This window comes from Pundamilia nyererei, unplaced genomic scaffold, assembly GCF_000239375.1.
Source record: "Pundamilia nyererei isolate P.nyererei 1_Seehausen unplaced genomic scaffold, PunNye1.0 scaffold00043, whole genome shotgun sequence".
NCBI classification, from domain to species: Eukaryota; Metazoa; Chordata; class Actinopteri; order Cichliformes; family Cichlidae; genus Pundamilia; species Pundamilia nyererei.
Window position 1 is genome coordinate 1,945,121 of NW_005187444.1, and position 16,839 is coordinate 1,961,959.

The window sequence follows — 16,839 nt, forward strand, 5'->3', positions numbered from 1 at the left end:
ACATATTGTTTCCTTTTGTGTATTTCTACATCAACAAAGTCACAACACTGTGCATTTTTAACAGTTTATTGTACATGTATTGACATTGTTATTGGTGCACTGGGTAGCACAATGGGTCAAACTTTATTATACCTTACTGAAGAAGTCTTAAAAAAAAGAAAGAAAGAAAGAAAAGCAGGAAAGAGAGGCACTTGTTGGAATACCAGCCTTGTGCAAGAAGATGATCAGGGATAAGAGGTTGGGTCCTGAGAAAGCTGGGGCCTGCCAGTAATAAACCATCTGTGTGGGTGAATTTAAGTCCAGAGAAAGCACAGTTTGACAAAACGGAGACATAACATGTGGTGTTCAGAGCCGGCCAGGATTGGCAGTGTTTTTGCGTAATGGAAAAACACTGTATGTGATAAGATAATCACATATATGACTTTTATTTTTATTTTTTTGGTCCATAATCATAAGCTTCTGTACACTTCACACCAGTACCAAACCATGCTGCTTCTGCTTCTTCTTTTAAGATTGACAACTGCCTCCAAGGCAGCCGGTCATTCAGTCCATGTACTTGGGTTTGGAATGAACTAAAAGTGATTGTCACAGCTAATCCACCACTGTGTACATTTACTTATCTGCATTTATTTATTTATTTATTTATTGGTTATGGTTCTAGTGATAAAAAGGGGAACCCTGTGACAAGATTGATGCTAATTGGACTAAAATTTATCTTAATTGCACCAACGAAAAAAAGTCCTGGCCTGAGCGAGATCATTTGGACTGGACTGTTTATTCTGCTAAAAACAAAATACAGAATTGGCAAAAAGTAAATAAATACAAACACTAAAATGTTCACTGTAATGAGTTAGAAGTAAGTTTTACTTATCATAGGACTGACTTTCAAAGAAAGACAAGCAAATACATGAAGTGTATGCACTCTGTAGTTATTTGGAGCATGTATGGCACTTTTGATGGTCATCAACTAGAAAATTCAAACTATACGGTGTCACTGGGATGGCTTGTCTAGTTTTTGTCTTGAATGTGCTTTACCAGGACCTGTGCAGTACAATATCATTTTACCTTCTAACACAGTCACGACTTTCATTCATAACTTTAGTTCCTACAACCACACAGCTAGATTGGGCGTTGATTCTTCACAGTCTATAGGGTTTATAATACGTAAAGGCTCTCGACCTCATTGGCAAAAGGACTGAGGATGTCTAGTCAAACAGCTTGGCTGCTGTGGCCTTGCCGTCGTACTTGGGACCTTTTCCGTCAAACTCGGCAGGGAGAATTTCGGCATCAAACTCCTTGTAGTAATTTTCCAACTCGTCTCCGTGCACGAACACCTAAAACGAACATCCGCAGCTGTTAGAGATGCTTAAATGTGTGCTATCCTTCAGCAGCCAAATGTCAAAGTCATAAATTAATTTAATATCCTTGTATTGAATATCCTGACAGACTCAAACGTATTGCTTAAGCGCACCACAAAACCAATTTTTAGAGTGGCATTATGGTTATTAGATTCAGCTCTGTTAATCAGAGTGAAACGCACATCAAAATCCTTTCAGAAGCAAACTGAAGGATCCAGACCAACACATTATTGAATTAATACAGTGGTACTTGACTGTCGAGTATGTATGAAAGTCTTGTTTTATTAGAAAAAATGCAAAACTGTTTTTGCTACTTTTTGCCAAGCAGGTTCATGTCAAGTCAGATGCTGTCACGTTGCATATTACAGCTCTCCTGCACTCAAACCAAAATATAAAGGATATCTTGAGCTTGGCTGATGATAGGTTTATATATCAGAGACTTAAGGGGCAACAGTGGTCACAGTTTGCATTGCAAACCCCCTTAATGTCTGCCATTAATGCTCTCTACAAGGACTAAAACCAATCTATGTTGTCATTGAATATGATTCATTTGACTCACTCTCTCCAGCAGCTTGCTCTTCATGAGAGGTTTGACCACATTATAGGTGGTAGTGAAGTACCAGGGCTGGTGGATGAAGTGCACAGCTTTGAAACGGGCAGGGAATGAGTCCTGGTGGAACAAAAAGAGCAAGATGAAGGGCAAGGAATCTAAAAATCCATCATAAATGAATGCCAAGTCAAAGTGTTGAAAATTTGTTTGACTACTCTATTATACAATGGTTTTTGAGCTGTGGACGCTCTGCTTCCACAGACGAAAAGCAGAGCGTCTGTGGAAGTCCACCGGTCTGACTGTCCATCGTGAGCACTTTAAAGACCTACTTTACCTATATAATGAATCAGTCAAAGAGGCCAGATCCTCTTACTTCAATAATCTTATAAATCGTCATAAAAATAATTCAAGAATTCTATTTGATACCATCAACAGTATTGTTTCTCCTCCAACCCAGCATGCTCTGTTGCTTTCTGATGAAGATTGTAATACTTCCCTTAATTACTTTGTAAATAAGGTGATGGACTTGAAATCCAAAATTTCCTCAAGTGCCTCCCTTTATGAAGATACCCCTTGCTGTCTTGGATCATTTACCTCCTTTTCTCCAATCACACTAAATGACTTAATTATAGTTTTAGGTAAAAGGAAATCCTCATCATGCTCTGTAGATATATTACCTCACTCTGTCCTGTCCGGGTCTATCACCAGCATTGGTCCATTGATCATCAACAGTTCACTGAGGCAAGGCTGTGTTCCATCTTATTTAAAAACATGCTGAGGTAACTCCTCTGTTAAAAAAACAGAATCTTGATCCTAGCTCTGCTAGTAATTACCGACCTATTTCAAAATTGCCATTTGTAAGTAAATTACTTGAAAAAATTGTTGAAAATCAGTTCAGGTCTTTATTATGTAAATTACACATTCTTGACCCTTTTCAGTCTGGCTTTCAAAAGCAGCACTCTACAGAGACCGCTCTCTTAAGAGTCTATAATGATCTATTAATGGCATCTGACGCAGGGAACTGTTCTGTGATCATTTTGCTTGATCTTAGTGCAGCCTTTGACACCATCGACCACAAAATCCTACTTAACAGGCTCAAGGTTTTGGCTGGTGTATCTGGCTCTGCCCTAGACTGGTTTTCTTCCTACTTATCAGACAGGACCTTTTCTGTTAGGACTGACAGGTTCACCTCTGACATTGCTGCCCTGACCTGTGGGGTCCCACAGGGTTCAGTTTTAGGTCCATTACTATTTTCTTTTTATATGCTTCCTTTAGCTGGTATCATTCAATCTTTTAGCGACCTGTCTTATCATTTTTATGCTGATGACATTCAGCTCCATATGTCCTTTAAGCCTCATCAGCTGGATAGGCTGTCCACCCTAGTCCAGTGCTTAACCCAGGTTTCTGATTGTCTTTCAAGCAACTACCTTGTTCTAAATACTAACAAGACCGAGACCATGATCATAGCTCCTCCTGGGCTACATTCTAAAATCAGTTAGGTTCTTGCCTCTTTCTGTCCATCTGTCAAGTCAAATATTCGAAATCTTGGAGTAATATTTGACTCTTCTCTGGGCCTCGACTCTCATGTAAAATCCTTGTCTCGTTCCTGTTTCTATCATTTAAGAAACATATCTAAACTGCGACATATGGTTTCCTCAGCTGAACTGGAAAAACTCATTCATGCATTTGTGTCATCACGCTTAGATTACTGTAATTCCCTTTTTACTAGCTTGGATAAATCATCTCTCTCTCGCCTCCAGACAATACAAAACGCAGCAGCCAGATTACTAACTCGCCCTACCAAGCGTGTTCACATCACTCCCATCTTATATTCTTTACATTGGCTCCCAATAGAGTTTAGAATTCGCTTTAAAATTCTTGTTTTAACATACAGAGCACTAAATGGCCAGGCTCCAGATTACTTATCCAAGCTTCTTATAAAATACACTGCTGCTCGTCATCTCCGCTCACAGACTCAGAGTCTCTTAGTTGTTTCCCGTACACGACTGAAGACAAAAGGGGACAGAGCCTTTCAGTCTGTTGCACCAAGGCTGTGGAACAGTTTACCACTACATGTATGTTTGCTTGACTCTGTGGATTCTTTTAAAAAACTGTTAAAAACTCTTCTGTTCAAACAAGCCTTTTGTTGATCTACATATTTTATATTTTTTACATCATTTACATTTGATCTTTTACATTGTATATAATGTCTATTGATTTTATTGTTTATTTTAATATTTGTGTACGGCGCTTTATAATTGTCTGTCTGTGAAAAGCGCTTAATAAATAAAGTTTACTTACTTCTCCTCTAAAGTAATTCAACCAAAATAATGGATTTCCCCCCCACCTGTAACATGTCCACCATCTTTTTGAGCTCAGTGGGTTTGATTCCTGATGCCTGCTGCATGGTGAAGCCCTTGAAGTTTTCAATGATACAGAATCCATTGATTTGAGTTTCCTCGTTCTCTAGAAGCTTCTCAAGTATCACACAGTAGGCGCGCAGGATCTGAATGCACACAGACAAACATGTTTTATATTTATAGTATCTTCTAGTAAGCTCCTGTCAGAGATGGGACAAAAATACATAAGCTTCCTGTGTAATAAAAGAAATGAGTCACCATACCTCGTCAAAGGTGATCTCCTCGTAGTCCCAGTTCTCGATGTTGAAAAGCAGGACCACACGGCCGTATTTGTCTCTGCTATGCAGGATGCCGGGGTAGCCGGCCTCGATGGTGCTGCGCACGGCCTCAGGGGTCAGGTTCTCGAACAGCTCGGGGTAATCCTTCCTAAAACGCACATAACCTGAGTAGAAGCACAGGAATCCTATTAGATTACATTTCATCTTTGAAAAATGCTTTTTTTAACTACAGGTGGTAGATTTTTATTTTTATTTTTTAACCTGGATCCTTATGATAAAATCATATGTTTGTGAGGCTACATGACTTTTCAGAATTGATACCATAATGACGCTTAGATGCACAGAGGAAGAAATGATGTGCATGTATTTAGATCTGCCACTTTCAGCCGCTCATTTTGAACATTTTACCCTTCATAAGGTCGAAAGCCCTGGGCACGTCGTACTTCCTGGCACGAATGAAGCGGGTCAGCATGTTGTCTGGTTTCTCCCCGAAGGTGTCCTGCACCCCCTTGGCCAGATCATCACCACCTTCTGCCTTCTCCTTAATAATTGCTCGCAACTCCTTCACTGCTGACACCCGCTTCTCATCGGTCTCATTCAGCTCATCCTTGGCCTGCAGAGAGGAGCCAGTCCAGGCAGTTAGTTCACAGATTATATTTGAGTGGTCCTGGTTGTATAAGGGTTTATTTTCACAAATATGGTCCATGTTTCATTTCACTTATGCCCTTAAAGTTGGTCGTACTGATCAAACCATTGTGTTCTACCAGATACAGGGTGATAATTTAGATAGGATAGGGTAGTGGTCTAACCACATTTAAGAATGACAAGCCAGCTTTAAGACCCGAACTCTTCCATGGCATGCATTTTTAATCTTTGATATTTGGGCTGATTGGAACCCGATGAACGTAAAAACAAAGAATCACCAGATTATTATTATTTTTTACTTGATTTCTTTTCCAAGAAAGATGAGAGCCACATATGAGGATATTCGTTTTCAATTTTGATAAGACAGAGGCAGTATAATGTCCTTGTAAGTGGATATCAGGCCCTTGTAGAGCAAAATTTAGTATTTTGGTCTAAATAACCCAAAATGTGATGTCCACATATGTGGATGCCAGGTCCTAGGAGGTTAAAGTCACTGCTTCCAATTTGTAACTTAAGACAAACAATTGGAGGGCTACTATCCCAAGTTTTACATTTCTGGTGCCACCTATTGTTGTGAAAGGGTATTGCACATCCTAATGAAGCCTTAATGTTTTTTCCCAATTTGGAACACCAACACAAAGATGTACCTTCAAAAAACTGGACATTGTTAATAAGTAAACCATTGAAAGTTGTATATTCTCAAACTTTAATTTTATTTATGAAAACAAACTTCAATTTAGAGTCATTTATCTAGCGTAAAATGGGGTAAAGACGCTACAATAATAGAGGGATAATGCCAACAATCAGATGACTCCCTATGAGCTAGCATTAGGCAACAGTGGGAAGGAAAAACTCCCTTTTAACAAAAGGAAACCTGGAGGTTTTACTGGGGTTGTTCTGGCATTGCATTGCAATTCCTTTGCTTGTTAAAGAGTTTTTTGTCCTGATGTGACTCTTGATGAGTCTTGATCTTATTCCAAAGGTTTCTTTGATCACCTTCTGCATTGTGTGGTCTGGCACGTTGGTGCAGGGTCCAAAAACTGGTCCGTGGTCCTTGACGGTCAGACGCTCCAGCTTGGCCCTGAGCGCCTGCTCCTCCTCTGACACCATACGGTAAGTTCCACTCTGAGGACAGAAGATATTATTACAGCTTGTCATGGTTGTTTATAAATGTTTATTTATAGTGAGAAAATCTATTGGTCCTGTAATCTCAAATTCCTCAGAAACATTTAAAGACACTTAATCAGGGAAACAAATGGACTAGTAAATTTACAATCAAACGACCTCCCAAAGTCCAACTTCCAGTCTGGATTCGGGAGACAGACACGTTGTCTTCTTTTAAGATTAGGCTTAAAATGTTCCTTTTTGATAAAGCATATAGTTGGGACTGGATCAAGTGACCCTGAATCCTCCCTTAGTTTCTTAGTTATGCAACAATAGGTGCACATGATGCACAAAGTGTTTCTTTTTTATTCACTTCTTTAAACTCACTATGTGTTCATGTTAATACACAACTTTGCATTTAATCTTACTTCTTAGCCTGCACCTATCCACTCGAACTCTGCGCTCCTCCAGTCAGATGCTTTTATTAGTTCCACACTCCCAGTTCAAATCTAAAGGTGACAGGGCTTTCTCCAGTGGCCTTGACTTGACTAATCTCTGGCTCTCTTCCACAGTGTGTCTTTTGTCCTGTTTTCCTGCCCTCACCCACCACCCTCACTGAGCATGGTTCTGCTGGAGGTTTCTTCCTGTCAAAGGGAGTTTTTCCTTCACACTTTTGCCAAGTGCTTGCTCATAAGGGTGGCCTGGTTGTTTTCTCTGTATTATTGTAGGGTCCTTACAATGTTGAGGTAAATGTTGTTGTGATTTGGAACTAATTGAACTGAACTGAAGGGCAGCGGGTGGCGCAGTGGTTAATGCTGTTGCCTCACAGCAGTAAGGTCCTGAGTTTGACTCCACCATCTTGCCGAAGTCTTTCTGTGTAGAGTTTGCATGCTCTCCCTGTGTTTGGGTGGGTTGTCTCAGGCCTCCTCCCACAGTCCAAAGACATATGGTGGGACTTTAGGGTAATTGATGATTCTAAATTGGCCATGGGTCTGAGTGTGAATGGGTGGCTGTTTCTCGGTGTTAGCCCTGTGACAGACTGGCGATGTGTCCAGGGTGTACCCTGCCTCTCACCCTATGATTGCTGCGATAGGCTCCACCACTCTACACCCCCAACACCACCACCCCACCCCACTGCAAAATAAGGATAAGTGGAACTGATCTCAATTCAAAGCTACTCTAGTTGTGGTCAAGAAATGAATATGAAACTGAGCATGCTATATCCACTTTAGTAAAGATTAAATGCTTTAAACCAACAGACAAAGTTGTGCTTTTGAACACAAACCCCAGTCGGCCCTGTTCAGAGCAAACATTTTATCATAGTAAGAAGGCACAGGTATGATTACCATCATTAAAAATGGATGCATTCCACTTAGGTGTGCCATTTCCAGGATCTTGACATTATGGATGTTCACTGGCTTAGTGGCACAGGTGAATGAAGCACATTCATTTTTAATGGCAGCAGTGTCACCTGTCAAAATTGCTGTAATGGGGGAGACTAACTAAAGATGTTGCAGTTTGTTATAATGGCTGATGGAAAACCGTTTCCCTGTGAGCACAAAGATGTTTATGTTTCACGTGTCTGCAGGAAAACTTTTAAGTTGCGCAGCACTTTGGATAAAAGCCGAGTACCTCGTCATGTCAATTTAACTCTCTCACAAGACTGGGTTTTGCTGTGTGAGCTTTAAAACACGTCTAATCCACGTGAGACAGGATGCCTGTCCACCAGTGTTGCAGGTCCGCAATCAATAGACTTCAGTGTTTTGGTTAATCTCCCTCACATGAGTCCTGCAAAGCTTGTAAATACATGGTGAGGACCACTATTCGACCTGAAGCAGGGATCAGAGATTAGCAGCTAAAGAAACTGTGGCTATCGCTGGTGTCTGCAACAATGGGCCTTTGGGAAGTTTTGAGCTGCAGCTGAATCCATCTGAGATGGAGAATAGATGTTTGTCCTTATGAATGCTGTCCTGTTTGTCTGTTTAAGAGTGTAAAAGTGGAGATACTCACGACTACAGCCATGTCTTCTCTTTAAAAATGTCCTTGTCCTGTCTGGAAGAAAAGAAGAGGTAACTTGTGATTCTTATCAATCCCACTTAAATCTTAAAAACTGACACACTGTAGTCCTTCTAAATCCCTTTTATCCCATCCTCTCTGCTCTCACATGGTACCTTTTTGGCTATATTTAGCTTTTGCCAATCCTGGGTGACTTATCAGGAGAGTTAAGCTTGACAGCCTTTTAGTTTCATAATCATCAGGCTCACAGTGGGTGTCGATGGGCAAAATGTTAGGTATAGAGCAAGAAAATCTTTAATTGGTACAATGGTGCATACATATAGGCATACATACAGTATAATACAGCATGCAACCACTTGATGAAGGAGATTTGAACAAAAGTTGAATAGCTAACCTAGTTGCGGTCAGTTATTTACTTGAAAGAAAATGAAAGTGCAGTCTAATAGTCTATTAAGCACTTATAAAATATATTCATAAAGACCAGCAACATCCATATGTCTTTATAATACCATGCTACACAGCCCAAAGCTGTGGTATTACGAGTGCTTGCATTTTTATGACTCTCGGTCTCAGCGGAAACGCCTCAAACCTAACCACTGTCAGCCCCATGATGCACCCACTGCACAAGATTTGAGCTGGAATGATCTGCTTTTAGATACCTCGAGATAAAAGAGAAACAAGGCAGCAAAACATCCATAATTTCATCCTACTACATAAGATGAAGTCTGTAAAGCTGAGCCAAATCCACTGCCTGGTAACAACAGGAGTTAAGGAACTGAATACAACTGGAAGCATCATCTGAGCAAAGAAGGCCGATTCCTACCTGAGGCAGACGTGAAGTAGCTGGCGGGGAGTCACAGGGTCTGTGCTGAGAAGTGTCGATGGGAGCTATGATTTGTAGTGTTGGGATTAGTCGCGTCACAGCAGATTACACCCAACAGGCTCCTTTTTTCTTTTCAATCAGTATAAAAGAGGCAGTGAGTGTGGAAAAGGGGGGGGGGAGAGTAGCTGTGATGGGGTTGCTTTTTTAACCAATGGTGGACGAGCTCCGGTGATGAAAGGCAGGGCCAGGATGATGTAAAGTTAAGTGTACCCTTCAGTTCAGAAGTGATTTAAGGAGAAGAGGGATTTGATTGCATTCCGAGGAGACTTGAACGGAGTGAACAGAGACCATTGTGAGTGCTGAGTCCCCAGGATGAACACACTGTGTTCAAATGCTCTGTTTCACATGTTTGGAGGTATAATTGAGAAGACGTGGTTAGTCTGGTTCTGCAAACTTAAATTGCATAATTTATCACATTTCATGCAAGTTGTTGGGGTCGAGCAGAAACCCAGAGAGCTGAAAAATTAAGCCACCGCAAAAGTGCAACTAAATTACAATTTCTCTGTTGGCCAGTCGCTGAACTGAACATCTCTGTGTTTGTGCTGTTGGTGGCTTCTTGAAGAAATGTTAAAATAAATTATCTGACAAATCACGAGACATGCCCCATAAACCTAATAACAGGTTGAGCCACTCTCAGCAAGCATTTGCAATAACTGGAAATGAATCTTTTACAGCGCTGTTGAGGAGTTTTGGCCCACTCATCTTGGGAGAATTGTTGTAATTCAGCTACACTGGTTTCTGAGCCTGAGCTGCCTTTTTAAGGTCATGACACAGCATCTCAATCAGATTCTGGTCAGGACTTTGACTAGGCCACTCCAGAATTTTCATTTTGTTTTTCTGGATCAATGGTAATGAAAATTTGCATATTAATGATCAAGAAATTGACCTCACAGCCCGTTTTTTGCCAGGGAGCTAGTTTCAGTCGTTATGCAAATATTATGTTTATAAGGTTGGGGAAACCTGCAGTCAGCTGAGACTGAAGAAGTCACTTGGATGGGTGACGAAACATTTCTCCCACTGAAAACTCTACGTCCAGATGAACAGAATGAACTTTATGGGAGTTCTTTGGAAATCCCAAAACCCCCCGTAAACCCATGACACCTTAGAATATGGGGTTCCATGGTGCTAATGACATTTAACTTTATTTAAAAATCAAGGGGTTGCTTTCAATTGAACTCTGTGCTATCATCATACCAAAACCTAAAGAACTCTTAAAGGCCTTCAGACAAAACATTTTAATGTCCATGAATTAGTAAAATGTTTTTTAAACTACTATAAGAAAGATCATCTACAAGAGGTTTATCTTTCAAACTGCAGGCAGTTTGATTTCCCATCCCAGTAATTTTATCCCTAAGTGCAGATCGTCTGATGGAAAACAGTCTCCAAGAACCCCAAAATTATCTCGGGGTACCTGCAGGTAACTATTACAACTTTTGGTCTCAAAGTACATGTGTTCACGATCACAGACTGCAAAGTTTGAGGTGCATTATAGGTGTGCCAAGAAAAAAAAAAAAACCTTTCTTGTACCAAAACACACTTTTCCACTAAACATACAGTACGTGCAAAGAATACACATTTTGGAAAATAATGTGCTGTAAAAATAGTAATGCATGGGAGTGGAAATGTGTCTCTAGTTATTTCAGTGGCTCAGCAACTCGAAATAGTGTTTAAAGGTCATGGGAGGCCATCTGTGCACGCTCTGAAGCTGTCTTGGAACAGGATAATAAACTCAAGTGCACTCGAAACATCCAAGGAAGTGAATTTTATATAGAAGAGTGGTTACTAATCTGAGGAAGTTGATGCAGAAATTGCTGGCCAATTTTGCATAACTCTGTGATTGTATTTTCTTGCGATGCTTAGTGTATCGCCTTCATCTGTAGGTAACATTTCAAAAGGTTCATATGGTTGATCATCCTCTGAATGTTGCTTTTACACGTGAAATACTCAGAAAATCTTATCGCTATAACCGAAAGATGACTAAGAGCAAAAAATAAAAGCAAAAACTGTCAGACATGTTTTCTCTATTGGGTATGTCACACGTATAGAATAAAGGAAGCAGCTAAGATAATGAATAAGGTTCAAAATATACACCATTTTCTTGCATATCTGCACACACAAGCCCACAGATCTGTAGACATATGTGCGGCCACAGAAGATCTTAAACTTTCCACACTGCTCTGTGATCTGATTAGTTCTCACGCACACAACTTTGCATGAAAGTCACTTTCTTCATTTTGCGAGACCAATGTCTAAAGTTATCTTTATGCAGCACAGTGAAGCATGATCAAAAAAAAAAATTGGCGATTTCATTTCTCTGTTCAAACATGAATAATCTTGTGTTTTAGCTAAACAGAATGACCCCGACCGTGTTAACGTCACCGATGATGCTATGACGAAGGTGCAGGCAGCCAATCAACCAGTAATCTGCTAATTCAGGTCTGATCTGCTCAATAAAGCGATTTGTGGAGCAAAATTAGATGGATTGTGCAAACAATGCTATGCTCTGTTCTTCCCTTGTTGCCTGAGCTTTAGGGCCAAGTCCAGCCTTTAGGTGTGTGTATATGTGTGTATAAAGATGCTTGAGAATTAAAGCATGAGATGTAAAAACATATGTACAGCTCCACCTGCAGCTTAATGCACTCGCCTACATAAAGTAAATTGTGCACATTAGTTAAATCGCTGTCTGGAAACAAGTATGTTTCCTTTTGTTTGGCTTATCCTCTAAAAACAGCTTTTGCCAAGTTAAATGAGGATACTGGGCCAGGTTATGGAAGGGGTTTTGTAACCTATTTGGCCAGGGTGCCATCACATCGTTTCACATGCTGAGCCTGTATTTGTGACACTTAATAGTAGGTCTGAATGATCCCCAAATTATTTCCCAACACTTAAAGTGAGATTTCATTATGTAATGCTACTGGTGCTAACAGAAACCCACAACCTGAACTGATATGACACAGTGTGCTTAGGAAACCAACTTGAAAGAAGAATGTACAGTAAAGGTCTTTCATCATCAGGGAATGACTTTAGTGAGGCTGGAGGTGTCTGCATTGTGAACTTCTAAAATTATCCTCACAAGCACTAATATCAAACAATGGGACTTTTTGTTTTTAAACATGATGCAGTTTTATTAGGACATTTCAGAGCAGCTTACAATGTGAGATGATCAAAATACTAACCAAACCCTGCTAAAATCAGTCCACATGACCAATATCAGCTCATAGTAATATTTGTGATTTCCAAGTTTTTCTATCAAGGCAGTAACTAACATTTCAAAAGCAGTCATTCATCTTGTGTTTTCAAGAACAGCTACATTTATGTCATCTTTTTCAAGTAAGAGCAGATACTTGTTAGAGAACTGCAAACCTCAAACGCAAGAGCACCAACTCTTACTTTATAAATACAATCAAGTCTGGAACGACTAATTTGATCAACCATTTCTACAGACAACCAAAAGTCTTTTGTTAGAAGCTCTGAACATGTTTAACATGTTAAACGCAATAAGTTAGAAAGTGTTTTTGTTCCACATTTTAAAGGCATTTCTCTCCAAAGTGATTCAGGACACCTTCAATTTAACATTTCTAACACTCATTCAGATCAGACTTCCATTAACTCTCTGAACCTGCTCTGATGACTACGAACATCATCACGCAAAAGGAGCCTGCTGAGGTATTTCCCACTGTCCCACCATTACTTTTCTCCTATTGGCCATCAGCAATGATGTCATCCGGCCAGTACTCGTCCTGCATGTAGTGCTTTGATGAGGAGAAGCTTGGCTCGAGTGGAGCGTCGTCATCCCTCAGCTTGTTCTGCACCTCCTGCTCCCACTCCCCCTCCACCAGCTTGTAGAGGTCGAGCGCAGCCTGAGCATCCTCCACTGAACAATGACCTCGCTTCCCAACCTAAGAGAGTGATAGGATCCACAGGGTTACAACAACAGTTACACGAGCATATTACTAAATCTAGTCTCAGATACCAGAAAATAACTTCAGTGAAAAATGCTGTGACCTGAAAGGAACAATTTTCCAAAACAGCCGCTCATCACTTGTTTTGGAGCGTCCTCTCATCTCAAGCTCTCACCTGTATGCTCCTGTTCAGCAGCTTATTTGCCAGCGTTCTGAGGGAGGGACAGCATTTACTGGGGAAACCGGCCAACCGGCTGAGGAGACGTGTTGTACTCGTGTCCCTGACCATGTGACAGGGATGAACCATGTCCAGTGCCTCAAAGTCATTATAGATGGAGTGGCCCACGACCACTTTGCCTTCAAGTATACTGAGGATCTAAGGTAGAGAGTGAGAATCCATGCAAGGGAACAAGGAGGAAGACAATTTACTTAACATTTAATTTTTTATTTTTTTTTTTTAGACTGTAACAGATTCAAATAAGTTTACTGAAGTAATTCCAGAATTCAGGGGTTAGATTTCTGCTGTCATGCATTTCATTTGTAATCTAATTTGCAGATTCAGTCTCTCTCAGCTCTAGCTTGAAGTCTTCATACTTATGTCCTGTGACAGACTAAGGGCTCTAAACTCATCATAAAGTCAAGTGACAATGTTTTAAGTGCTCGTGCGCTGCAGCAGTGCTGTTGTGGAAGGAAAGCTCGACTACACACAGTCTGCATTTAACTTTGTTTTCTGTGAAATGCTTTTATATTTTTTAAAATCTGTTTCAGTCCTCCTGTTTTGCAGTTCGCACTACGTTCTTCTTCGTTAGTATTGAGCTTAGTCTTGGCAGACGACATAAGCGGTACTGCCCCGATTAGCTTCCAGTAGTGCATTGCATTTCCACATTTTTTTTAACATGTTAAAATAGACAAATAAAGAGCAAGACCAAGCATGCTTACACTTTCAGCCTGGTACTACACAAAACAAGGAAGAAAAAAAAAGAAAAAAAAAAAAAGGGATGATTCATCGAGATTTAAACTTGGCCAAGAGTTTTAGTTAATGCATCTATTGTGTTCATTTGAGCACCACCCTATTGCACTGCCGGTGGGGTGACGATAACACCAAGGTTATCGGCTGAAGGGAAAAAATTAAAAGTTAGGATTCCACTTTCTTCAAATAAAAACTCAAGTTGGGCACATGATAGAACAAAAGTCTGATATACAGTCCTCCTCCCCCCATGATGACAGAGTGTCCTAAAATGATTAAACTGAAGTTTTCTCCTCAATCCACCAGATTATCCCAGGAGAACAGTCTCTATTTTAGAGCCCAGGTTAAATCTTTCATCACTGTTGTCTACAAACACTCAGACGTACCTCTTCTCTGGCTTGAATGAAGGGTGTGGCGTTGAGGAGATGATGCCTTCGGATGCCGCTCCAGCGAGTCCTGAAGTCTGTGACAGGCTGACAGGGTTTCACGTATTTATCATACAGCACGTTCCCATGATAGTCCAGGATGCTGCAGCGGGCCAGCTCGCTGCAACGTCCTCCAGACCCTGTCCCCACCATCTCACAGTCCAATGCCACCACTGTAGTCGGGCAGGAGCTGAAACACGGCGAACTTCGACCACTGGCTGGAGGACTGGCTTCAGAGGAGAAGCCACTGTCCATCTCCCAGCGATCTCCAAGGGCAGCAATGACAGAGTGGTGGTTAGCTGTTCCAGACACTGATGTATGTTTGGATAGATCAGTGCTTTCAGAGTTCAAAGTGCTTTGATTTTCCTGTTCTGGAGCGCTCATTTTAGACCTTTTGATCAATACGTTTGTATCAAGTGATTCATGGTGGGCGTCCGTTCTTTTCATCTTCATGTTGGCGATTATCCTCTTTTCCTGATGCCTCTTCCTGGCTCTTGCATTCTCCATGGCGCAGAGCACCATGGCTTTTTTACACAGATACCGATAATTGCTGAGAAGACCTCGTGAGGAGGCTTTTCTCCTGTTTGATGACTCTGCCATCATTGATTCGTGGAACAGTTTTCACAGTCATGTCTGAGGAAACAACACAAAAGTCAGGATAGTGATGACCCTTATTAAAAATGTGGCTCATCATGAACTGCAGATTATTGAAATGATGTGAAAATGATTTTAAAAATTGTTAATGAACTATTCCTGTACAATACACAGCACATGGGGATTGACAAGTCATTAGCCGGTTAGCATATCCTGGATAACCCAAGGAATACACCAGGCACAAATTAGCACCATGTTTCACATGCAGTTTAGTTTCATCCTTTGCACAGCTTCCCTCTTTATCTGCTTTTTACACAGCATCAATAGAACCAGCAATATGAAGCAGGTCTGGTGGAATCACAAGCACCATCTTAGGAGGAAATGATTGGCTAAAGCAGGACCACACCCAGTGTAATTCCTAATACTAATACAATAACCAGAACTTCAAATTTCATCTGGAATAACCTGAAACTAGAGACTTTGAGATGGCGGTTTGAGCATGAGCAGGAGAGTGAATATCTTGGAGAAGATGAAGCTGTAAGGCAGGAGGAAAAGAGAAAGACCACAGAGTAGATTAATTATGTAGTGAAAGAGGACATGCAGAGAAAGGTCTGAGGTGATAAAAGAGGATCCTAGGAATTGTGTGAAATGAAGGGAGATGTGGTGATCCCTAAATGGACCCGATCAAATAAGGGATGAATGAATTAATAAATGCAAATGTAAGGCATTTTGCGCACTTGCTCCACTTTTCAGACCCATAGGCTGTATCGATGTTCTGCAAACATGAGGAATTCTTCACGTTTTTAGGATTGGAAAAACACCCAAGGAGGACTGTCCCTGCATAGTCGCATTTTTGGTACACCTGAAAGGGAATTTTAGCCAATGCGAAAGTAAATCACTTTGATATAGCCCCGTTTTTTACTTCATGCACTATGAAGACAATAAAGCAAAAAAGTTTGAGACTAACGTATTTGATACCACCTGAACATCGTAATTCTCCAGCCACAATAATCTGGACACGTGGCCATACATACGGGTGCCTTTAAGGGCCACATACCTGACACTAACAGTTTGACTCTTCTTAGTGGCATAAATATGATGGTGGTGTCAAGTTAAAGTTTAAAAACTTTTTCCTCGCCAGTCTTCATGTTGATAAATAATAAATCCAGTATACAATTCAGGCTGTATATACAAAGCACCCATCATCCAAACATCATCCGCCTGGATGATCCGGATATGACGAGGCCTTGATAGATTGTAAAAGCTTACAGTTTTGTTTTGGGGTTTTTTTTTGTTTTTTTTTTACAAAAAACGCGCTTGGCACTTTTGAAATCAAACACTAGCCGGTAACATTTCAGAAAAAAAACTGAAGCTCATGTAAAACGAGTTTGCATGTGACTAAATTCAGCTGGAAATTCCACGTATTTAAACACAGTTTGTCTCTCAGTTTGATTATAAAAAGAAAAACCCCAGCGAGTCGCAGAAAGTCGCGTTAAAAATAAGACAACGCCCCTTGAGATCGATTACAAGCATAAACGACGTATTTCTGAACGCTGACAAACACGAGAACAGAAATGAATTGAGAAAGAGTAAAAATATCTTACGTTACCTTCTGAAACAGCACGTGTAGGGTCTGAACATGCCCGGACAAATCGCCTCTACTCTTTAATCCCATTGGTTCAATCTCTTCTTCTTTAGTTTACTCAGACAAACTCACATGCGGAGTCGCCGCCTATTGGTTGGGTGCGTACCCGTGC

At 40.7% G+C, this 16,839-nt stretch overlaps 2 protein-coding genes across 2 annotated transcripts; both read right to left on the bottom strand.

Moving 5' to 3' along the window:
- Positions 1 to 52: 52 nt before the first annotated feature.
- On the bottom strand, positions 53 to 8,335 carry rlbp1b (retinaldehyde binding protein 1b). Its single transcript, XM_005731474.1, has 7 exons — positions 8,306 to 8,335; positions 6,188 to 6,316; positions 4,955 to 5,159; positions 4,532 to 4,710; positions 4,256 to 4,414; positions 1,918 to 2,028; positions 53 to 1,334 (listed from the first exon to the last, which is right to left on the bottom strand). Exons 1-7 carry the CDS (start codon positions 8,315 to 8,317, stop codon positions 1,206 to 1,208), a joined length of 924 nt encoding a protein of 307 aa, XP_005731531.1. The 5' UTR covers positions 8,318 to 8,335; the 3' UTR covers positions 53 to 1,205.
- Positions 8,336 to 12,292: 3,957 nt separating this feature from the next.
- Positions 12,293 to 16,786, bottom strand: isg20 (interferon stimulated exonuclease gene). The gene is made up of 4 exons (XM_005731475.1): positions 16,692 to 16,786; positions 14,450 to 15,121; positions 13,272 to 13,472; positions 12,293 to 13,093 (listed from the first exon to the last, which is right to left on the bottom strand). Exons 2-4 carry the CDS (start codon positions 15,089 to 15,091, stop codon positions 12,893 to 12,895), a joined length of 1,044 nt encoding a protein of 347 aa, XP_005731532.1. The 5' UTR covers positions 15,092 to 15,121; positions 16,692 to 16,786; the 3' UTR covers positions 12,293 to 12,892.
- Positions 16,787 to 16,839: the final 53 nt, after the last annotated feature.